At 31.0% G+C, this 25469-nt stretch overlaps 3 protein-coding genes across 6 annotated transcripts in view; 1 reads left to right on the top strand and 2 right to left on the bottom strand.

Annotated features, from left to right (window-relative positions):
* Positions 1–206: 206 nt before the first annotated feature.
* Positions 207–3934, bottom strand: LOC106759926 (uncharacterized membrane protein C776.05). The gene is made up of 8 exons (XM_014643312.2): positions 3666–3934; positions 3356–3424; positions 3168–3225; positions 2952–3052; positions 2479–2574; positions 2289–2382; positions 1214–1451; positions 207–1102 (listed from the first exon to the last, which is right to left on the bottom strand). Exons 1-8 carry the CDS (start codon positions 3756–3758, stop codon positions 799–801), a joined length of 1053 nt encoding a protein of 350 aa, XP_014498798.1. The 5' UTR covers positions 3759–3934; the 3' UTR covers positions 207–798.
* Positions 3935–12573: 8639 nt separating this feature from the next.
* On the top strand, positions 12574–17034 carry LOC106762204 (protein PLASTID MOVEMENT IMPAIRED 1-RELATED 1). Of its 3 annotated transcripts, none has more exons than XM_014645975.2 (4): positions 12574–12706; positions 12867–12896; positions 13050–15460; positions 15556–17034. In XM_014645975.2, the coding sequence occupies exons 3-4, from the start codon at positions 13056–13058 to the stop codon at positions 16700–16702; spliced, it is 3552 nt and encodes a 1183-aa protein (XP_014501461.1). In that variant the 5' UTR covers positions 12574–12706; positions 12867–12896; positions 13050–13055; the 3' UTR covers positions 16703–17034. The 3 variants fall into 3 exon arrangements, with proteins under 3 accessions (XP_014501461.1, XP_014501460.1, XP_014501459.1); XM_014645974.2 differs by having other exon boundaries at positions 12575–12706; positions 12796–12896; positions 13053–15460; XM_014645973.2 differs by having other exon boundaries at positions 12575–12706; positions 12796–12896.
* A 2065-nt stretch (positions 17035–19099) lies between these two features.
* LOC106762711 (PHD finger protein ALFIN-LIKE 4) overlaps positions 19100–25469 on the bottom strand; it is a 12955-nt gene continuing 6585 nt past the window's right edge. The window contains exons 3-6 of one of the 2 annotated variants that reach the window (XM_014646750.2): positions 21292–21520; positions 20364–20490; positions 19800–20082; positions 19100–19470 (exon numbers count right to left, since the gene is read on the bottom strand). In XM_014646750.2, the coding sequence (XP_014502236.1) occupies positions 19825–20082; positions 20364–20490; positions 21292–21520 (614 nt within the window). In that variant the 3' untranslated portion in view covers positions 19100–19470; positions 19800–19824. Of the gene's footprint in view, positions 19471–19550; positions 20083–20363; positions 20491–21291; positions 21521–25469 lie in introns of those variants that run through there. The other variant, XM_014646749.2, reaches the window with a different exon arrangement.

Here is a 25469-nt window from a genome sequence, read left to right as displayed (position 1 = left end):
AATCCCTAAATTAGTATTTCATTCATCATTCACAGATACGTGTTTTATCTACGCTAGTAATATGTATTAATTGCAGTAAGTTCACTGGCTGAGTATTTGTTAACATCTTAAACAATGAATTCCAGTGTTTGATGTTGAATGTTTTCATCTCTTCTGTCGTCTGAATTAATATAGATATGTCCCTTTCTTCGTCCTTAAAGTGTTCACTCAAATATTCTCTCTCATAAATGTTCAACTATTCAGCCAACTAATCCAAATACACAACTGTACACATACTATTTCATTTGAGTTTCATTGATGCTTACATCTATTAATTCAAATTTCAACTATATCTTCAAATATACCATGTTCTATGAAATTTGCAGCTTAATTTTGCCCTCCAGAATTAAACCCTTTTGATCCTGCCCACCTTGAAGAGATTTTCATAATGGATTTGATCATTCCATTGTTGATTTTTGAGAAACTTTTGAATGTGACAGACACAAAAATGTGGTAGGGACATTACAGGAAGTACCAAGGACATGTGTACTAAAATTCGTCAGTCTCTGGAAGGATCACAGAAATTATACTTTTCAAGACTGTTCTACAAAGTGCCCATCAGAACAAAGGCACATGGAATGTGCATTGGTATATTCCACTTCTACATTTTGAGAACCGTAGATCGGTTACAGTGTGAGGTTTTCTTGTAATATACACAGCAGGAATAATAAGGTGTGACTAAAAGGATATATATATATATATATATATATATATATATATAGAATTGTTGAACTACCTACAATTTTCTAGCACCATCTATCACTGATGATTTTGATTTGGAACATGTTGCATTTCTGTTTTCTTTTTCTCCTTGAGAATTACCTGCCTAGGCATTACATCTATCAGGAAGCTTCCCCCATTCCACACTGAAGCTGAAATCTTCAGTATTTGGAAAACCACAGACAGTTCATAGGACAAGAATATGGGAACAGTTAGTGCTGTGGTTGCAACAGTGAATATGCCTTGAAGAATGATGTACATCAACAAGCGATTTTGATCCCCTAGTATGCCACTTAAGCGCCACCACACATTGTTTGCTTTCTGAGCCTTTTTGGAGAGTTCCCTATGAAACAGTTAAGACAACAAAAGAGAAATTTCAGAGAACTTTCCACCACCACTCAAGAACATACCTTTCCAAAATGAAGTGAAGAGTTTAGCAGTGTTCTTTGATTACCTGTAGGAAGTCATGACTTCAGGATCTCTTAAAAACCGTTGTCTGCGCAAGACATTGACAATGAGGAAGTACAGAACCTGCCACAGAATGTAAACTGCCAAGGGAACCAAAAACAACCACATAAAGAGATAGGATTTATCTTCAACATAGGGCCATGTAGCTCTTGCAGCAGTTCCCTCTGGTCGCATGGCTTCAAAGGTTTCAGGATTCCACCATCGAATAGAAAAGAAAACTAATCCTGAAAAGAAAAGAAAACTATTGCATTAAAAGCATAATATTTCACAAGTCTGTCACAGATCAAAACCCAAATGGAAGCAGAGTAAGACATAAAGTTGAAAAGTCTGTCACAAGTTCATTCCAATTGTAGCAGCTCTAATGTTGATGTCTATTCAGAAATTCAAGTCCAACATGGATAAACAAGTATTAAAATAACATTTTGATAATATTCGGGATAAAATATAGTAATTCAATATAAAGATTTAGGGGCATATTCTTAGATGAAGAAGACTCGAATGGTTTTATATCTGGCAGATATCACATAATTCAAGCAAGGATCAAGAAATCCTTCATATGAACTAATACAAATTCCTTGATAAGGATACATTCTGACTATTATAGCAGCTTTCTAAATTTCCTTACAGAATTTAATCATGAATTGAGTTCTGTACAAATAGAATATTAAATATTCTACAAAATTATCCAACTTTACAATTAAAGTTTCTGGCATTTCCATGTCTTGCATGAAGCTATTGAACATTGATGTTTGAATATGCATCTACAAGGATCTATCTAGGTGCAAAAAAACTAGTAGTTAAATTAAACCAACCACAATGCACAATACTATTCTAGAATCCTTTGAAAATTGAATGGAGAAATCATGAAGATAATAGAATTTGAACGCAAAGCCTGTAATATAAGCTTTATCAAGATGTTCCATACAAATGTACTAAGTGCGCTATGCAATGACATATACAGACCCTTTTTTTGCAGTCATTCCCAATATTTGGTCATGGAAAATACTTTTTTTATTGTTTAAAAAAAGAGGAGTAATTAAAAAATAAAGTTATAACATTACCAGGTAGCAGATGGATAAGAACACTGACAATTTTGTCAAAAGAACTGAAAACCAAACTGCAGCGCCAAACAATCAAAGCCCACGCTAATGGTCCCTGCGACAGTTCTTGAATAAGTCATTAAGTCATAAAGATGACAAACGAACCATTTTTCTACCAAGATATCAAATTATCAAGGGGGAACATGCTTACCTCAGCGAATGAAAAGCAAACCATGAAAAGCTTTTCATTCCTTGGATAGAAAAGGAGGTAAATCAAGAAGATTGTATTGGCATAGTAGCAAAAATCCTGAAACATATGAACGATCAGTTAACTGCTTTGTTTTCATACATAGTTTTCTACTACGGAACACATGAAACTAATACTTGTATCCTCACAATAATGAGAACAAAAAGACATTGTTCCAATGATTTTAACCTGTAAAGGTATTGAAATAGGGTCTAGCAGTCTCTAACACATTTTCTAACATACTCTTTATCAGTAGTTAAAATTTGTTAAAAATTGCAAATCACGAGTGAAGCTTATTAAACAGGTAATGAGATTCACACCGGTTTAAGATTTTCTAACACATTTTAGTGAATAATGAAGAGTATGTCAAAAAGTTGTGTTGTTTGCACTTTACTGGTTTCATAGTTGCAGAGAGAGTATGAGATATCATCATTTACCAGGAGGTAGTAATGCCATTTCTTGAACCTGTAATATATCCAACGGAGAGGAACAAACACGACATAGAACAAACAATATACCAAGGGAACAGCTTGTGGCTCTGGAAAAAAAAGAGAGTAATAAAATATGAAAACCAATAAAGAAGGCATTGAATCTTCTCAAAAGAGAAAGAGAGAAAGAAAAACCAATACACTGTCCTATCAGAATCAACTTACTTGCCCCGAAGAGGAAGCAAAACCCACCGAAGCCAAGAACCCCCAAAAGATGAGTCACCTGAACATTCACAGAAGTAAATAAAAAAATCAAAGCTTGTTCATATTAACATACCCAAATGGCCTTAGATGATGAAAAAGAAATCCATAGCTGAAAAACACGAATCAGAAATTAAGCAAAAGAAACCCACCTTGTTGATGAACCTTTCATGCTCTTCAGCTTGTTTGACTATCTTCACAGCTTGTTTGGACAAGACCTCCTTAATTTTCAGCCAAAACAAAACAAACCCATATCATAAAATTAGAAAACAGATACAGCCATGCATAGAAATCAAATTGAAAAAACGAAAAGCACAAAACTTGTCACGCCATTTAAATAAGTTTTTGTACACTATTCTTCAGTCAGCTATAAAATCAAATTCACCAACAATACCAAAAGAACATGAATCTAAGTTTCATTAAAAAAGAAAAAAAAAACACGGATCTAAGGTAACAACATACCTTGGACCTATCCCTGAACCTACGCCTTGTCCTTTTAGAGGGTTCGCTGTCTGTGTAGTCTGATGCAAGATCTTCGTTATCAGACACAGCCATATGTGTTTGAATTGATTCAGACAAAAGAAAGATGGCGGTGTATGCAGAAACAGAAAATTCGGTAGCGAATTATGCCCTCTTTGTTTTCCTATCCATCTATATATAAATACATACACACAGGTGTATATGTACAAAGCTTTGATTCGTATAAAGAAAATTTGAAAGCAAAGAAAGCGTATTGGCTAATCAACCAGAAGTGTAACTTAATCGAATGGTCTGACACTATTAAAACTATTTTCTTTTATATAATTTTAAATTTTATATCATTGAAAAATTAATAGTTTTTATAATAATTGTTTTAAAATTCTAGATTACAGATAATTTGTAATTGGTTAACTCGAGATAAGCATTCGTCAAAGTTAAAATTGTTTGTAAATTTAACATATTAATGCTAACAATTATAACATATGCAGTAGAAAGCATGTGTATTTACCATTCAACAACTTGTTCTACTTTAAGTTTTATTTCATAAAATCATTTTAAAATAAAATTAAATACGTGAAACCTAATAAATTTTTCAATTCAATCCCCATTTAAAGAACTAAGGACGGTATAAGATGAATAGCATGTGAATTGAGAAAATTTTTGAAACTATTTAAATTTAAACTTTTGGTTAAGTTTTAAATAAAATATTTATTTTAATTAAAATCAATATCTTATAATTTTAATTATTTCCTCTTATTTAGTTTTAAGATTTTCATAGAAATTTAGATATATTTTATTAAATCTATATTAAAAGATTTTATCTATTAAATATCTAAAATATATATATATATATATATATATATATATATATCTTATAATTAAATTTTTATCATTAATTAGAGTGGCTTAACCATTTAATTTTACAAATTCAAAATATAATATCACAAATTTAGACAAGATAAAAACAAGTAAAATCTTCCTTATTTATATCTATATATAATAGTGATATTTTTTTATGTACATACAATTTTTCTTTTCTATTTTACCTTTTATAATATAATATTTTTTAAAAATTTAATTATTAGCTTTTTAAAAAGTAAAATTATTTTGAAATAGTTTCTTTTTCTTATTTTTTTACTATATTTATAGTTTTTACTGTTAATATCAAATTACTTCTTATTATATTATTATTATTTTATATATTAACTAAACCAATTTATATATATTATTAACTTGTAATATAATATAAATATTTAAAAACTACAGATACATACACAATAACATCTATATGTATGCTATTTTTTATTAAAAAAATATACTAATTCGTTTTTCAAAATTAAACAATAAACCAAAAATCAAATAATATTGACACAAACAATATGTAACAAATGTCATTTGGATCACTTTATTTGATAAGTAACAAGATAAAGACTTGATATATATTTTTTAGATATTTAATAAATGAAAATTTTCAATACACTTGATTAAAAATATTATAAGTTTTAAGAAAACTTAAAACTCAAATATCTCAATTAATAAAAGTAAAAAACTTTTAAACAATCAATCAAACTAAAATTTTAAATAAAAAATCAATTAAAATGTTTAAATTTAACAATGATTAAAGAAATTTATCTAATTTAGGTAATCCAACTTACACTTAAGCTCAATTCTAAGTGACAGTATTAAGAACTGTAATGTTGAAAGGTGTTTTTGAAGATACTAATTCAAATGTAAGAGAATATTAAAAATGGTAAGAAGGTTCATCAAGCATCATGAAAGAGAAGGACACGTGATGTTGATGTGAGAAGGACACGAACGACAAACTTATTAAGGTTAATGCCACCTCACAGATTCGTGGAGGTTTCCAGAAGTGTTCTTAGTTACATATTACAAATAAAAAATATATTAAAAAAATGTTTTAATGACAATTAACTTGGTAAAACTTTTTATTCTTAAAGATTATATTTGTAATTTTGGACTTGGAGAAAGAAAGAACAAAGATGTAATGAAAGCACTCAAGTTTCAAAAGACTTGTACTAGTTTTTTTTTTTTTAAAATAATCGGGATAGATAATCTTAAAATCCATATTAAGAATAATAAAATAATTCTTTTAAAATTTATGGTGGTGCAATTATAAGTTATGTAAGTGCAGGAAGAAAATACGTACTTCAAATTGGAAGTAATTTGGGTGGCCCAAGAGCCTAAACCCAAACACTATTGAAAATAATTTCATTTATTCAAGCAGTATGACCAATCAATCCTATTTATAAAAACGTACATTACAAAACTTATAATAAAAATATATTAAATAATAAATCAAGTAACTGTGAACGATATGTAACACACGAGACTTTCCAGTGTGCTTTATTCTCATTCACATTTTCTGATAAAACTTTCTAGAAGGTCACATGTCCCAAATTACTCCATGTTAAACACGTTTAATCATATAGTTCTTATGGGTTAGGTTACCAAAAAGCAAATGCATTTGTTGATATGAGTAGCCAAATCAATTCGTTTAAGTTGTCCTTCAACTGTATAGTTCCATACCTATAGAATTTCTAGATCTCTATCATTTCAGTATATGTTAGATTCTTCCATATGTCTCTTCTACTGGAAGACTGTCAAGAATCGTTCCTTGTCCGTGCCTCTTGCACCGACGATCACTCCCCGTCCTCGACAGTACCCGGGTGTCACATATTAGCTCATACTATTTTGCTATTTTTGCAACAAAGTTCTATAATCTAATTTGCATCTAAGTTGCACTACAATAATCCAGTTGTTATATGAATAAAAAATAAATCTCACTGTATACAAATTTTAATTTGATGAACCATACATTCTTTTTGCCTGGATCTATCAAACAACTAATATGAATTTATTTTTTTGAAGAATTTACGAAACGTTATGATTTCATACTTAAGTTGTAGTTATTTAGTTATAAAAATTCTCTCACTAAATTTCCTCAAAAAGTCACTTTATTTTTATAGTGAAAGTGAATTAATTATTTATTTAAGCATTTAAACCATGTTGGATAAAACTAGGTTGTAACTTATTATATAACAAAATGTGAAAATAGATAAGAATATATATGCCAAATATTTGATATTGCTCAACAAAAGCAATTTTTAGAATTTAAAATTTTGAATTTGTGAAGATAGGATTGGTTGGTGAAATGTGGTGCTATGTGTTTGTTGATTTTGTTTTGTATGTATGTGTTGATTTTATATGTGAATCTCACTAACAAATTCACAATTATTCAATGGAGTTTGCGCGCCGCCTCAATTTCAAAATTTCAACCATTATTATAATATAATAATCTTATTTAATTTATAAAAATAATAATAATGCATTGATAATATAAATTTTTTTATGAATAAAAAATATGGTCATGTATAACAAATTTATTTATAATAATTATCTCAAAAATATTATTGAGACAGTATTTTATTCGTTGCTAATGTAAAACTTTACGTAAAAATTTGTGAGAACAATATTTTATCATTATAATTCAGAATAATTTTAAAAAAATAATAATCTCATACACAATTTTCATAATATATCATAAAAGGATTAAAATAAAATTTTACCAAAACAACATACACATGCTCGCTTAAAATAAGGAAAACTACATATAATTTATATCATTATTCTTTTATATTCAATATCTTTTTTAACAATAATGCAACAATCACATAAAATATTATTTTACTATAATACTCTATTTACATTTATTAGTAATAATATTATTTCAATACCATCTTTAATCTTTAATGTGTCTACTCATATATAAGAAATTAATACTAGTTATAACCTAAACTTTTATAATAATAAATTAATATAGTTTGTTAGTACATTTTTTCTTAAAGGAAAATATTTACAATCATAAATATTCACTTTGTATTATTGTTCATTTGACACAGTTACTTAAATCATTTGTCAAAAATGATTTTAAAAATAAAGATCATGATATACCTGTATCAATTAATTATAATGAATAATCAGGTTAAATATGTTTTTATTTCTTAACTTTCAATAAAAATTGAAATTAGTCCCTTCTCAAAATATTAGTCTAATTTAGTCTCCAACTATAGAAATGTATGAATTTAGTCTTAATTAAATTTTGTTAGGTTTATTTGAGGATGTTTCAAACACGTTTTAGGATAGCATTTGAGTTGTTTACACTATTTGACACATTTTTACTTTAATCTTATGTGAGAAACACATTTGAAATATCAAATAAAGTTAGTAAATTTTGGTTAAAATGACTAAATTCATACATTTTTAAATTTGAAGGACTAAATTATGTCAAAGTTTTGAAGAGAGACTAATTCCAATTTTCACTTAAAGTTAAAGGATCAAAAACATATTTAATCCTTATTAATATTATTACAAAAAATTGAAAATTAAATATTTCTTAAAGGGTATGTTGTCAAATTATATATAGAAAAATAATTATTTGACATACTTAAATTTTTTATTATCACATTTTTTTATTTTTTATTCTTTTTTAAATAAAATATAAAATTATATATTTTTATAATTATTTTATCTTTATATTCTATATCAAATAAATGTAAAAATATATCATAATATCATTATTTTTTTTGCCAAATTTCCTTCGTCATTCAACAAAATGTACCGTTTATTTTATTATGAAACTAATCCTATTCTGATTGTCTTACAAAATCATAACATGTTTGGTTTGAAAATGATTTCTTGACATTTCCAATGTAACATTTGAAGACTATTGTATATATAGTTATAAGTTTGATATCTTAAAGAATCCAGTATTAGTGAGCCAACCACCAAGCAATTGGAGACAATATTATTCAGTGTTTCTATGTTTGTTTGCTATGGTGGTATGTGGTCCCTATATATACTAATACAATAATATTTACACAACATTTTTTTGACAGCATTTTTATATTGATTACGTGTTAATCTGTGATTGGTCCTAAATTACTTCACAATCAATAATAATAATTATAAACACTATTATGAAATAATTTAAGACCAATGACAGATTAATACGTAATCAATGTTCAAATGTTGTCAAAAAAATACTATCTAAATATTCTATATACTATGCTTCTCAAAACATAATTAAATGCATGAGTGATAATTGACGTACACACGTCTAAATTATATTCATATAACATAGTTTTCTTTTATTTTTTCTACTAAAAAAATTATATTTTTACTTTTAAAAAATATTTAAAAGAATGAGACCTATCATATCATTTCAGTATAAAAGGTAAACTATCATGTCATGTAAATTCATATACAGATAATCATACACATATCATGACAATTTTTTTTTTTCATAAAGTACGAAGCAAGAGAGTTTCAAAACTTTCATTTTATAACTTAGATTCGACTGTGAGATAAGTAAATTTTGATTAAGGATTATTTTTTTAAAGGGTTGAACTTTAATGATATTCAAACAATCCTATTTTAGGTTAAGATATTAACTATTTGTACCATTCTCTTTTTTTTTTTTATGTTACAAATTTCAAAATTTTCATAAATATTAGTATTTTTAACTTAGTCTCTATTAAATTTTAAATTCAAAATTCTTATATTCTTTATTAATTTTTTTACTAACTAAATAATCTGATTATTATATTTTTTTATTGTTTCACTTATTTGTTTCCGTGTAATAACAAAGATAAAGTTTCATAATTAATATAAAAATTATATTAATGTAAAATAATAAGTAACTTTTATTATTTCTATTGAAAATATATTCAATACTTTTCACCGTATAACTTATAGCATTTAAGGAGTTTGTTCCGTCATCAATGTTGGCGAAGTGAACCTATTTGGTAACACATTTTCAATAAAAAACAATAAAAATTACTCTTCTTTCTGCATCAACTTCGGTATATTTTCTATATTAACTATAAAACCTCATATTATTTAAAACGTGACGATGAGTAAACAAAATATTAAAAAAAATATAATCACGTCATATAATTAATTAAAAAATTAAAATTCTTAATAGTAAAAATACAAAAAGTTTAACCTCCTCACCAAATATAACATTATGCCTTTACATATGTATTACCTATTTTGTTAAAATTGAACTATAATAGTAAAATAATAACCGATTTATGTTTTAGTATATTTTGAAATGTATGAATTATGTCAATTTTTAATTTATATAATGTGTGTGTGTGTGATTTAATATTCATTATTGAAGATTACTATAACTTAAAATCCATGTTTTATGTCCTTTTCATGTTTAAAATTTGGTAACAAAATATTTGAGATTTGTCCTTTTCATCTGTCCAACTCATTCTCTTCATACTTTCTTCCAAAGAGGCGAGTTTTATGTTCTATGCATTTCAAATTTAAAACGATTGATGTTACAACGAACACTAACATATAATGACTAAAGGACAATAAAAAAAACATATAAAAATAAATAAAATGAGAGAGAAGTGCTAACTAAAATATTAAATTGAATGAATAATGTGCATGAAAAATATACTTTTGGAAATCGAGATTTCATTCATAAATATTTTCTAGTAATAAGTATGAATGTGTTTGGATGATTTTATATATATATATATATATACCTTTAAAATCAAAAGGCAAAAGAAAAATGGTCATAAACTAATATTAGTTTATGTGTACATATAAATTAAAGATAAAGAATTGTAAAATTGCATATTACTTATAAATAAATAAATAAAATATTGTTTATGAAGAAAGTTGTAGAGATTGATGATTGTGTGTGTACATTGATACTGAGAAATGTAGTGTATATGCAAAGTTAAGTATATTTGCACATTGTTTACTGAAGAGGGAATATCATACTCTCTTCTAACCTTCCACTGTAAGATATTCTCTGCATTTTGCATAATTTTTTTTTTCATGCACTTATCAAAAGTGAATTGTTTATTTCTTTTAGTTATAACCTTTTTAAATATTGTGTTTATTTTAAGTATTTTATCTATTTTTTTTTAAATTATAAGTATACTTATTATTGGTTGCAGAAATTAAATATTTGTTAAAATTATCAAATATATTAAATAGAATATTATTTCTATTATATTCACTAATCTCACGAAGGAATTAAGACTAAATATAATTTAATTATTTACTAATGTGATATCATCACTTAATCACATTTTGTGTATCGATAAGTTAATGTTGGCTATACGATTGTTATGCTACTATAGATTATTTAATTCAAGGCTTAATAGCACTAATGGTTCCTATTTTGGTTGACAAAATTCGAATTGGTCCCCATTTTTTTTTGTTCAATTTAGTCCTAAAGAATGAATATTATGTTCAATTTGGTCCTTTTCACATACGCCGTTTAAATCGTTAACGGCAGACCCTCCAACAGTGTCAAACAGTGGTGATGTGGCATTTAACTGAGATGGATTTATTGATTTTGAGGGTGGAGAGTGAAATTAGGTTTAGGGTTCTTCTTCTTTTTGCAAATTTGGTCCCTTTCACAGCATGGCAAATTTGATGGAACAAAAATGGAAATGTCCGCCGTTAGCCTTGCAACCTCCATCTACATCGCATCTTGATCAGAGAAATCTGCATAGCGGCACAAGCAGAACCTCCATCATCTCGCACATTCATCTTCATCACCTGCAAACCCATAAATCAGAAAATCCCAATTTCCATGGAACCCTAAATTGAGCCCATTGATAAAGATGCTTTTTTTTAGGGTTTCCCGTTTCTTCATCTCTCTTACTCTTTACACTTTTGTGGGTTTATCATTTTCTTGGAAAAGTGGGATTGTTGAAAGCTTGAGATAGATGCTTCTATCTGAGGTTGCCATCCTTCAAAATTGTAGTAAAACTGGGAAGAAGATTGGGAAATAAAAACCCTAATTTATAATCCACTCTCTTCAATTTATTCCCAAAATAAAAACCCTGAAGTAGAAAGAGACTTCTTTGTAAGCAGGGTTTTGGGGTTTGAAAACGTGAGCACCATAGGTTCCCAATCCAAGTGTTGCACACCTGTTTAAGTTTCAGTTTCAGTGAATTATAGTTTCTGAAGAAAATGATGTGAATTGTGATCAAAGATGGAAGACGACGTGAAAGGAATTGAACCTGAAATCGCTGCAACTTTGTGCCACATCTCTACTGTTTGACACTGTTGGAGGTCTGCCGTTAACGATTTAAACGACGTCTGTGAAAAGGACCAAATTGAACATAATATTCATTCTTTAGGACTAAATCGAACAAAAAAAAAAAAAAAGGGGACCAATTCGAATTTTGTCAACCAAAATAGGGACCATTAGTGCTATTAAGCCTTAATTCAATGTTAAATTTTGTGATGTTCTTTCTAATTACTTATAAAAGTTAAAATTAAGGAATTGATTAATGAAAATTAAGATAGAGCAAATGATTAATTTTTACTCATACCAACATTAGTGTATTATGTAAAGTATTACGAGTAAAAGAATTTAAATGTTAGAATATTAAACTAATGGCATCACTTACAAAATTGTCTTAAATATTCCCTTTTCATAAATTTAGTGTTGAAGTAAATAGTTATATAGTGTTGTGAGATTCATGCAAAAGGAATTTTTTTATTCATCACCCAAAATAATAAATAGTATTATTATCACAGATTTTGACTTCATATTAAATTAATATATATTTTTTAATCAAATTTAAGTTTAAAATAATATTATTAGAAAATATGAACAACCAGCGATTACCGTTATAATTACGAAAAGACACAACTAAGATGCACATGCGAAGAGGTGCAGAATCAGACAGAAGTTTTTTTTTTTTTTTTTGGACAGAACTAGAAAGAATTAAAATTAGTAAATACTAATTATTGGGATTTTGGGAAAGATACGCGCATGAAAAAAATAAAATAATATATATTAAAATTATTATATTATATTATTTTTGTTTCTTCAATTTCAACTTCAATTCTTCGGTTTTGAAAGAGGTAGCGGCAATTACTAGAGAGAGAAAGAGACAAGAAAAAGAGATTGGACATGAGAAGATAACAAGCTCAGCTGACAAATTTTGAAACTTTTCGTATGTTTTCGTTTTCTTATGCTTCTTCTTCATCTTATTCTTTTAATGACATGTGACTGAACAAAATGGATTCTTCTTTTGGGTTATAGAATTGCAGTTTGAATTTGAGAAGAAGGGTAGGTGTCAATGGATTGGGTTTGCTGACCTAATTTTTTTGCAGTTGCTTTGGTTTCATCTCCAACACTACTTGGTATGCAATCTATTCACTCTTTTTTTATGATTTTGTTTTTAAATTTTGCTTCGCAGTTTAATAATTTCCTGTGTTTGATTTATATTTTTTCTATAAAAGATTTTGGTCGGGTTCTGTTTCATTTGAATTCACTTTATTTATTTTGTTGGGTAGAAGAGGATGTTGTCGAGAACGGAGGCTGGGAAGAAGAGTGGTGGGGGTTCTAATGCCCCGAAGAAGTTGTTAAAGGATTTTGAAACCATGAACAAAGCTTTGTACTTGGATAAAGGGTCTGCAAGGAGTTCAATACCTGGTGCAAATTCACGATCTAAATTCACTGGGAAATCTCAGTTACCTGATCCCAAATCTAAGTCTAAAACCAGTGTTAATAATAACAATGATGATGGTGTTCAAAAGGATAAGAAGTCCATTTGGAATTGGAGGCCTCTAAGAGCCCTTTCCCACATCCGAAACAAGAGGTTTAATTGTAGTTTTTATCTGCAAGTTCACCTGATTGAAGGGTTGCCTCCAAGTTTTGATAATGCCAGTCTTGCTGTGTACTGGAAAAGGCGTGATGGGGTTCTTGTGACTGGTCCTGCCAAGGTGATTCAGTCTGTGGCTGAATTTGAAGAGAAGTTGACCTACACTTGCTCAGTGTATGGCAGCAGGAGTGGACCTCACCATTCTGCAAAGTATGAAGCAAAGCATTTTTTGCTCTATGCTTCGCTTCTGAGTGCCCAGGAGATGGATTTGGGAAAGCACCGGGTGGATCTGACAAGGTTGCTTCCTCTCACTCTGGAGGAGCTCGAGGAGGAGAAGAGCTCGGGGAAGTGGACTACTAGTTTTCGATTATCGGGAGTGGCTAAGGGTGCTGTGATGAATGTCAGTTTTGGCTACACGGTTGTTGGTGATAATGCTAGTACTACCAGAGACAGCCATAATGCTTCTAACGTATTGAGTTCCAGGCAGAATAGTTTTGCTCTGATGAAACAAGATGTTAAACCCCGACAGTTTGATGCAAGCAGCAGGATGAGGCGAACCACGAGTTTGCAGTTATCACCTCGAGCTTCAGATGAGGTAAAGGATCTTCATGAGGTGTTGCCATTGACTGGGTCTGGACTAGCCAGCTCAATAGACATCTTATATAAGAAATTTGATGAAGAAAAGGCTAGTTCTATGCTTAGCGAAGCAGAACTTGATTCGTTCTCCGAAAATCTTGGGTCAATCAAGCCAGATGCATATGCTTCTGATTTTGGAAAAGAAACATTTGACGAGCATGTGAGTAAGGCTGAAGATAAACGTCCAGTGCATGAGGAACCTGAAGAACCTGAACTTTCAGTGTTTCAAGAAAAGCTGGAGATATTTAAACCAGACTACAATCCTTTACCTGATTCCGCAAATGAAAACCCTGAACAGTTTCAAGGTAATGATTTTTTTGTTGTTGATAAGGGAATAGAACTGTCATCAAATGAACCTGTTATAAGAGAGGAATTCATTGGGAAGGCTCCTGAGGATGCTTCTACAGTTGATATTGCCTATACCCTTGGCATATCAGGTATACAAGAACCTTTTGAAGAGAGTGTTAAACAGGATTTTCTGGATGAGGTAAATGATATTTCTAAGGACCAGGTAGTCGTAGAGGAATTTGCTAGCAAAGAGGATGGCTTTGACAGTGATACTAACGAGCTGCTCCTGCAAGAACTAGAATCTGCTTTAAATAGTGTATCAAATTTGGAGAGAGTAGCACTAGAATCTCCAGAAACAGCAGCATTTAAATCTGAACATAAGATGACAAAGTCTCATAACTTGGATGATGTTACAGAATCAGTTGCCAGTGAGTTTTTAAGCATGTTAGACTTAGAACGTAGTCCCATGGCCTTGAGTTCTGAAAGTGAGCCCGAATCTCCAAGAGAGCTACTTTTAAGACAATTTGAGAAGGAGGCTTTGGATGGGGACTTTTCCTCTTTGTTTGATTTTGAAATGAACCATGATAATGAAGCAGATGGTGGCTATGATGGTTCCGCCGCATCTGAGCAGTGGAACTTTTCTGAAGATGTCAGGTCATCATCCCTTTTGCAAGACCTGCAGGAGGAGCATCTAGCCGAGTCTCAGGATGTGAGAAGCAAACAGAGGGCTCAGACACTAGAAGACTTGGAAACAGAAGCCTTGATGCGTCAATGGGGTTTGAATGAGGAGGCTTTTCATCATTCTCCACCAAAAGATTTTACTGGTTTTGGAAGTCCAATTCCTTTGCCACCTGAAGAGCCTCCTATATTGCCTCCTCTTGATGATGGGTTGGGCCCTTTTCTTCAGACAAAAGACGGGGGTTTCCTACGCTCTATGAATCCCTCACTTTTCAAGAATTCTAAAAGTGGTGGGAGTTTAATCATGCAGGTATCCAACCCTGTCGTTGTACCAGCAGAAATGGGTTCTGGGATAATGGAGGTTTTGCAGTGTTTGGCTTCAGTGGGAATTGAGAAGCTCTCAATGCAGGCTAAGGAGTTGATGCCTCTAGAAGATATCACAGGGAAGACAATGCAACAAGTAGCATGGGAAGCCATGCCTGTCTTAGAAGGAGCAGAGAGGTTAGCCTATCCTGTTTGTATCACTGGTCTTGGCTGAGTTTTTAGTAGTTATTCTTAAATGTTTTACTGATTGAATTTTGCTTTGTTTTATGCAGGCAAAGCCATTTGCAGCACAATCCAATAACAAGGCAGGACAGTGCTCATGTGCAAAGGGACTTGAAAGGATCAGTACAAAAGTCTGGCAAGTTTAGTTCAAGAACAGTGGCCAACCAACCAGGATCAGAGTTTGTTTCGGTTGAAGACCTTGCTCCATTGGCTATGGATAAAATTGAAGCACTTTCAATGGAGGGTTTGAGAATACAATCTGGGATGTCAGAAGAGGAGGCACCATCAAACATCATTGCACAGTCCATTGGGGATATTTCGGCTCTGCAGGGCAAGGGTGTTGATATTAGTGGGTCCCTTGGCCTGGATGGAGCTGCTGGTTTGCAGTTGATGGATGTAAAAGATGGCGGTGACGGTGGTGACGGTGTGGATGGGATAATGGGCCTATCATTAACTCTTGATGAATGGATGAGGCTGGATTCCGGTGAGATTGATGATATAGATAATATCAGTGAGCATACTTCCAAACTTCTTGCAGCCCATCATGCCAACTCTTTTGACTTCATTCGTGGGAGTTCCAAGGGAGAGAAGAGACGAGGCAAAAGCAGAAGATGTGGTTTGCTAGGAAACAATTTCACAGTAGCATTAATGGTGCAACTCCGTGACCCTCTGAGAAATTACGAACCGGTTGGAACACCAATGCTTGCTCTTATACAAGTTGAGAGAGAGTTCATGCTTCCAAAGCAAAAGATTTTCAACAGTGTCTCTTTGATGATGAAAAACAATGACGTGGATGATGATGATAGGGAAATCCTTGCGAAGGTGGACATGAAGGACACCAAGAACGAGGAGAATAGTTCCGAAGAGGAAGAGGGCATTCCTCAGTTCAGAATCACAGAAGTCCATGTGGCAGGTCTGAAGCCTGAGCCTCAGAAAACGAAGCTCTGGGGCACTTCAAATCAGCAACAATCTGGTTCTCGCTGGTTGCTTGCAAATGGAATGGGGAAGAACAATAATAACAAACTTCCATTGATGAAGTCAAAGGGTTCATCTAAATCTAATGCTCCAGTTACCTCAAAGGTGCAACCTGGTGACTCCTTGTGGAGCATATCATCTCGTCTTTTTGGCAATCGAGGGAAATCACATGTAAGAAACCCGGATGTCGTTATGCCAAATGACACTATAAGACTCAGCTGAAGTCCACAACTTAGATTCTTGTTGTCTTTCGGAGTTGTTAATGTCATTCAAGGCATCTGTTTCTGAATGCCTTGTCACTCAGGTACCTGTGCTAAGGGCATTGTTTGGTTTTGTTATAGTAGCATCAACGAAATTGGACTCATCCTTTAATAATTGCAAAGTACTACGAGATACATAGAAAATATGAGGGATTTTGTGTATTTTGCTGTAGGCACAGTTTCCTATTGTAAAGTCAATTGTAACTTGTGCATGCATCTGCTGTATTTATGTCTTCAGGAAGCAGTGTTTGTATGTTACATGGGGTAAATTATATTGCAGTCCACAATTAGATGGAGTATTCTTGCAGAAAAATGTTGATTTTATTACAATTGCAAATTTAAGATTCACAGTTGTGGTATTGTCCATTTGAGAAAAATGAATGCTGTTTGCTCTACGACTTTGAAAGAACGTTCTGCGTATTTGGTTGGTTTTGGAAACTATCTGTAGTTAAATTTCAAATATCTTATTTTCACCTTTAGAATTATATCTATAATTTGCATTTCATCTTATGAAGTGGTAAAGTTTCAAAACTAGTTTAAGAATAACAGTGGAAAAAAGTCTTTAAAAGGTGTTAATATGTAACACAAACTTCTGTCTTCTTAAGTCAAGTATATATTTCCAAATTAAAAACATCTGAATGAGTATTCTTAAATATGTTTATTGTTTAAATACACTTCTTCACCTACAAATTTATTGTTTTTTTTTATTCTTTGTAAAATACAATTGTTTTTAACTCTCGTAATGGGGTAAGATTCTGAAAATGTTATGTTACTTAAAAGATTTTACAAAGAATTTAAAAAAAAAACAAGATTTGGTAGATAAATTAAAAGAACAGTTGTATTTTAAAACGTATACAAACAAAGTTAACAAGTAACAAATAAAGTTCTTATCACAATCTAAGATACTATACACTCCTATACCTATGATACTCATAAAATCATGAAAAACATTTTTTTTTTTTTATCAAAATATAATATTTCTCAAAAACATTCTATACCCAAGTCAATTATCAATTTATCAAATCTTTGCGTATTTCCAATAAACAATCTTTTAAACCTAAAAAGATAATAATGAAACCGAAAAAACAAAACCTAGTTAGGTTTTCTTACAAAACATTTTGATAAAAAAAAAAAAAACTTGTTAGTTCCCTTACAACCACATTTTAATCCAACTTATCATAAACACATACATACAAGAAAACAATAAAGAAAATAAGAATGTCTCCCTTTACTTTTTGCTCTTCATTTTTCCTTTTACTCTTTCAAAACTCAACCTTTAAAACTTTGTTTCTTCCATGACTTCCACTGTTTCTATTAAGATTCTCTCCCTAAACTCTATTTTATATTTATAAACCTAATATATTTGAGAAAAGTACAATGTTTTATTATTTAATAAAAGTATATAACAATAACAAAAAATATCTTATAATATCTAACAACATAAAGATATCTCATTATATCTAAGAATATCTAATTACACTATATCTAAAAATATCTTCATATTTAATGATACCTCAAAATATTTTATAATATTAGATAATATATTTTTAATTAAATAATTAATTAATATTATTTTTTTAAAATATTTTAAATAATTAATAAACCATTTTATCTTGTCATAATAAAATAAATCTTTTTAAATAAAATAAATAATACATCATCTTGAATATATATTTCTTAATTATTGTAATTTTTAAGAATCTCACATTGTATGTGTTAACTAAGTAAATTTAGTTATTAATTGATACATTAAAATATTTAAAAACTATTATATTATTATTCAATAATATATATATATTAAAAATTCGATTATAATTCTTTAACATTAATCATTGTAGTTAAAAATATCTGTTGCTAATTACAAAATAAAAAATAAATGTAAATTAATAAAATATAAATAATTTTAAGTATCAAAGTTTTGCTGAAGCATATTATTTACATATTTAAGTTACGTTCTTCTATTTCATCTAAAGAAAATTTAAAAATAGTAAATATCCTTAATTTCCTAAACTAAATATTTATAAACAAAATTAAGACGTTACAATAAGTAAACAATTTGAAATAAGCTAATAGAATTTTATGGAGAAGCGAGTAAAAAACACTAGAAATTCAAAGACAGTTTTGTCCAAAAAAACTTCACTGGCGAACTAAATTATGAGCATCTTTATTGCAAATTTAGTTACAAAAAAATAAGTCATTTTATTTCAAAAACTTCGTACTTTCTTTTCTCAGTCCCCACCACAATATACAAAAGCGCACTTATTATATAATTTTAGAATTACTTCATCTAAAACAGAACGATATAATCAAAATCCAAAGTAACTTATTTCAGAATATGTATTTGAAAGTATAATTTCAAATTTATTATAAAATACTACGTCAAGAGTACATTAATCATTTTATATATTATAAGAGCGAAAGTAGAAATAACAAGACTGCAGAAACAAACATACTCTTACATGGCACCTTAATTTCATCGTTCTCGCTGACCCTGTCTCCCCCTAGTGCCATGGTGCCATTGTTGGCCACAGCACTGAGCATCAGACTTCTAATACTAATCCTTAGTGTCTTATTCAGAAGGGTAACAAGATCTGGTGCATTGAAAACATTGTTATGAAGCGGAATCCATTAGTCTGGAACATTTTTTTCATGTCATCTTTCATCTGACCAATAATTCCACTCTTCATTCTGGTGATAGCAAAAGCAGTAAACGCACACCTTAATTTTTGTCTGTTAAATTCATAAACTTAGGTCATTTCTCCAAGCTGCAGTGAATAATGCTAGCAGATGCAAAAGAAAAATGAAACATATAACAAGCACAAATGAAGCTGCTGCACATATGTTGTCAGGTACTAAGAACAAACATATCCCAATGCAGGGGAACAGGTTATAGAAGTTCAGAAGCAGAAAACTATCAAATGTTGAATAATTATATCCACATTGAGTTGACGAGACCAAACTAGTGAATACCTAGGATGCACCAACAGGGCACAATGCAGAATGCCTAAGGAACTAACAAGTTAGCAGTCCAGCATGATTTACAGGGGTCTGATACCTACCCCATAACACCACTTATATATGATATCAAGGTTTTGCTCTCTTGTTGCTGCATGAGGGGCACTTGTAGTGTTTGATGTGCTCAGCACGGGCAGGAGTGATTTTCACACACTTGCCATGAAACCACTTCTCGCATATGTCGCAACAAATCCAGAACTCATCGGATGCATAGTTCTCCCCACAAGCGCCACACAAGGTCTCTCCGTGTTCCTCGTCTACTTCTTCGTCCAATACCTCCTCCTCCTTAACTTCTTGTTTTACATACTTCACAGATTCAGATCCTCGCTAATTTTTATTTTGATCCATATAGCAGACAATAATGTGAAAATGAAAATTTAGAAAGGAAATAAATTAGCAAGTAAACACATGTAAAAATGACATTTCAGAGGGAATAAATTATATTTAGCACATATTATGATAATAATAAGACATTTCCTACTCCTATTCAGACCATAAAGTTCAACAGTGACAAAGTAGATAAAATAAACAGTGCAATTATGATACTAAAAATGGTCAACAAAATAGAAAACTCAAACATGGGCAGCGGTAACATGATGTTTTCTTACTTTTGAACCGGACTTTGATTTGCTGCTGTTGCGGTCTGTTGACTTCTCCTTTGCCTGTTTCATTGCAGATCCAGTTACGACCTCGAATATAGTAGGCAGATCATTAATCATAGTGAACAGGCGTTTCCTGCACAAAGAATTACACGTTATCAATGGTCAGGATACAAATAACAAGTATACTTGCTTTAATGAATTATGTATTCCAACACATACATGTATTATATTGCTAACTAGTCACGAGGGGCATATAAACCCATGCATGTACATGGGAATTTTATTGCCATCTGCTTGTCATGTAAACACATGGAAACAATGCAAAGTGCCAAACTCTCTTTTTTTCCACAAAGAGAAAAGCTTAGAATCTTAAAGTCAAATTCTTAATCCCATTCTTTCCAGATGAGTGCGCACGAAAACATATACAGAAAAACACAGAATTGTTCATGAAATAGTTCAATAGCCTAAACCATTTTGGCCCAGTATTATAAGCAAAGGAAAAACAGTCAATGACACAGGGCATAAGAAATGCGTCTTGCTTGTGCTTTTTTCAGCTACGCTTTTCGTATCGCAATTGCATAAATAAAACATAGCTCTAACCTACAAGCATAAGACAGATATGTTAATCTCATGCTGACAATGGTTTGTGTTAAACTATTCAGGCATCATATTTTATTAAGTCAAACAAATCATCAGAAAATATTAAATACTGCACAGATAAAATTGAAAAGTCTACGTTGCAATACTTTTCCACTAACTAAATCTCAACTGAATACATTATGCAGACAAGTAAGTCAATAATACTTCCACAAAAGAAGCATTAGTTCAGAAGTAAAAGGTACTGGCATGCATTCCAAACATGTTATAATCCAATATCCGAAACAATTGCATAGAGAATAACGAGATAAAAGATTGGAGAAAAGAACTATTATACCTGTCAGCTTTATCAAAACCAAATCTCGCTCCAAAGTAGAAAGCCACTGACTGTAGCCATGCATCACTGTGAACAGCAACTAAAGATAACCAGTCCTTTTCTTGCATCCCATCCCTAGCAAAGTTTATGCCCAATGCAGGTTCGGGAAGTTCTGGAGGAACTTCTTCAGCTGGCAAATTAACTTCCCATTGTTCATTGGGGAATCCATATAGACATAGGTTCTCCTTTTCTGACGTAAAACAGGAAAACAAAAGTAAAGCGTCAATAAATTTTACAATGTAAGCTTCATAGATAAACCAGAGATTGCAAGTTAGATTTTTTAGATACATGCAAGAGTACTAAATGATATAATAAAATGAAAAGAAATCCACAATTAATTTTAACTCGAGATAAAAGAGATAACCAAGCTGCAAACAAAGTAAGAAAGAAAACAAGGGAATATAATTAGCCATAGCTATTAAAATCAACACATGTTAGGGGATTAGTCTCACTTGTTGAAAGAAAAACACAGAAATATAAAATCCAGTTCTTCAAATTTTTCATTATCCCAAAGTAATAAATAGAAGTAAACCAAAATCTTAAATCACTTCACTCCATATGAGATTTTGACTAAAAGTCTGTCAAATATTTAAATGATGAACGAAACTAAGTAACCAAGTGCACATAATAAAATAAAACAGAATCGGGAACTTCTACACAAACTCATACATACTTCCAAAAAGAATATGGAAGTGACAAAAAGACAAAACATGGTTGTTATTTAAATTCAGATCCTATCTAGAGTTGGAAAAAGGAACAAAGCACATAAAAAGTAAAACGCAAATACTATCCTTTTATATAAAATTATATAAAAACAACTATAGATTGTCATAAGCGGTATCTTCACTCTTGGTGGCAGAAGTACAAAATATTTCGGGATTTCAGGAACAACTTAAAGAAAATAGATTAAACATTTGTAACACCCTAGAAATTTCAATTTAATAATTAAACAAACATTAGTGTTAATAGTATATGTCAGCAATTGTCTATACTAATTTCAAGCAGATACAAAGTTAGTTTGTCTGCAATGTTTATTTCTGATAGCTACTCTATGAAAAGTTTAGGACTTAAAAGAAATGGTAATGGACACCTCAGTGTAATTTAAAATTACACTGTTTGATCCTATGCCGCATTAGGTCAGACTACGTAAAATTTACACTATATGGAGGTAATGTAGGTCATACCAAGTTCTAGGTGATTAACACCAATTCCTAGGATAATTACAATCAGGTATCAAGTTAATATGTCTGCAATTTTAATTTGTGATAGTTACTCTAGGAAAAGTTTAGGACTCAAAAGAAATGGTAATGAACTTAGAAAACCAACCTCGGTATAATCAAATTACACTGTTTGATCCTAAGACGCATTAGGTCTGACTAAGTATAATTTACACTATAATCTAGGTGATTAACACCAATTCCTAGGATAATTACAACAAATTTACCAATTGTAGTAAAAGCAGATCATCCATTCATGGTCTAATCTTGCTCAACTAATTTTGGCTAAAAAATGTAAAACTGAAATTAGCAACATATGGCATTTCTTAAATATGCAACCAAGATCACACCCTTCTACCTTCAGTTAACCAAAACGCCCATTGGCCAAATTTTGTACCCAAATTTTCCTATTGTTTGATGGACATAACAAAAGTGGGGAGCTTGACCTTTCATGATTCACTTTGACACCAGAAAAAAAAATTAAAAAGAAATATGAATTTGGCAGATGAGGAGGGGGTTTTATTGTTCCTTTTACAACCAGGACTTGCAACCTCAGCTTCCACAGATTGAGAGATGCATACAGTTGACGCATTTGACATTGAAGAGGATTGGCCAAAATTGGTAGATTTTTCAAACTTGTACCTCAAAAATTCTTGGTACTCTTCATTAAAAATTCTAGATTCTAAATTATTAGATTTAGACAAATGAACAACTTTTATCTGTAAAAACAAACAGATAACATTTTTCTTGGGTATAGCCCATTCTCTTACAATATAAGCATTGAGGACACCCACTTCAACCACCACGTCCTCCTCAATTGCTCCCACCCCCTCCTCTTCCTCGTAGTGCTACCGTTGCTAATATTTCAATAACATCAATTGAATTCTCATCTTTTACCAATGTAGGCAACTAAAACTTGGTCATGTACAGGATCAAAAATCCGAGTGTAGACTCAAAATTAAGACCATGTAAAACTTATCAAGTTTTTTGTTGTTATCTTTTAATGAATCAGTCACAGAAATTCTTTAATTCTTCTACTGCAGCCTGAGCCTTTCCTATATCAAAAACCATATCATGATTCATTTGTTTGAGTGAGGCTACTCTTTGAGTTGCATCAAAGAGATGTTGTACATCATTAGCAAAAATGTCTTGTGCCTTTTTTCAAAAAGAGAAGCATGCCTTATAAGGTCTCAATTTCTAAAACCTCTTGCTCAACAGATTGCCATAAAACAACACATAATTGAAAATCCAATTTCTGCCACTGACGTTTTTCTTCATTTGGAACACTAGAGACATCTTGTTCAAGATGATTATGGTATCCTTAACCAAGAAACCAAAACTCCACATAAGCGGACCAAAATAAGTAATTTTTCCACTTGTGCTTTATAGTGGTAATAGTAAGAGTAGCAGATAGAGAGGAAGTCATTCTAATAGGAGAAGCCATTCCAAAAGAACAACTTTGAGAAGAAAACCCTAGGATTCCAAAAAAAAAAAAAAAACTAGCTTTCAGGGAAAAGCCCTAGGTGAAAGCTACGACCAATGAAACAAAATGACAAGGACAACAACACGTTTAGGAGGCTGTGGCAAAACAAACGTCAACAGTGTGGTGTGATTTTGACACCAGGAAGGCAATGCATGATGAACACACACCTAAAGCTAGGTAGAAAAAGATGGCACGAGGCAGTGTGTGCGAAGGTGCTTCTCGAGGCACACCTAACCATGACTTCACCAAAGAATATGTGACGACAAATAGTAGTGAAGAATGGTGAAGGACGATGATACCAATGACTAACAATGAAGATGAACCAGTGAAGATGGTTTGACTCTTGATACCAACTTGAAGAACTTAAATGAAGTAAAACACTATATGTACTTATTACACGATTACAATTATACTCTAATATTTAGAGTACAAAGGAACATAATACAAAAGGTCAAGGCACTTCCTTAAACCCTAACCTAAAAGTTGGGTTCCCAAACATAAATAATAATAATAATAATAATAATAATAAAAAAAAAACATTACATTTCAACAACACCAACTCTTGAACCCCTAATTGCTTGATAGATTAGAAGTCAACAACCCAACTTATGGAGGAGTTTTCCTTTTCCATTTGGTCAACTTGGAAGTCTTATTACATATTCATTTAGTTGTAATGAAATTGGTGTATATTCATTTTTGAAATGCATAGATGCATGTCTTTAAGTAATATGGAACATTGGATGATTCATCTTGGAGTATGCTTTCCCGAGTCGTTGAGAAACATTAATGCAGTGTAAGAACAAGTTAATTGATTGTGTTATATTGATAACCAATTATTTAGTGGTTTGAAGACATAATCATAATCATGGATGCACAAATAATAGATTATCATGAGATAATCAATTATCTTGAGTAAATAATCAATTATAATAGGAGATAATTGATTATCACAGGTAACAATCAGTGATATTAAGTAAATTTTATACACATGTAATAAATTAAATGTGGTAGTAAAGGTAAAACACATTACTCTACTCAGATTAACCAATTATCAATCAATAAGAGCTCAGAACATAAAATGTAGCTAATACTAAAAGGTCAGAAGAAGAAAAATCATCCAGTTCATTCAGCTTAGTTTTAGGGTCTAGGATGACAAGAACCCCGTCCATAAAAACCGAAGAAAAATGTCTAACAAGTCCACACAGCAAAGCAGCAATGCACCGCACCCAACAAACAGCAATGTTAACAAAAATCACCAAGCTAAAATTGTGCTTCTTACATGGACATCTATTCAAGCAAAAAAGAGCCACTGGGATTGAACCAGCAACTCAATTTAACATTTAAGCAAAACACAAGATCAACAAGTTCACACAATCACTTCGTAAAAAAAAAAAAAAAAAAAAAAAAAAAAAAAAAAAAAAAAAAAAAAAAAAAAAAAA

The sequence above is a fragment of the Vigna radiata genome, chromosome 5, assembly GCF_000741045.1.
Source record: "Vigna radiata var. radiata cultivar VC1973A chromosome 5, Vradiata_ver6, whole genome shotgun sequence".
Taxonomy (NCBI): Eukaryota; Viridiplantae; Streptophyta; class Magnoliopsida; order Fabales; family Fabaceae; genus Vigna; species Vigna radiata.
This window is presented reverse-complemented; position numbering and strand designations above follow the sequence as displayed.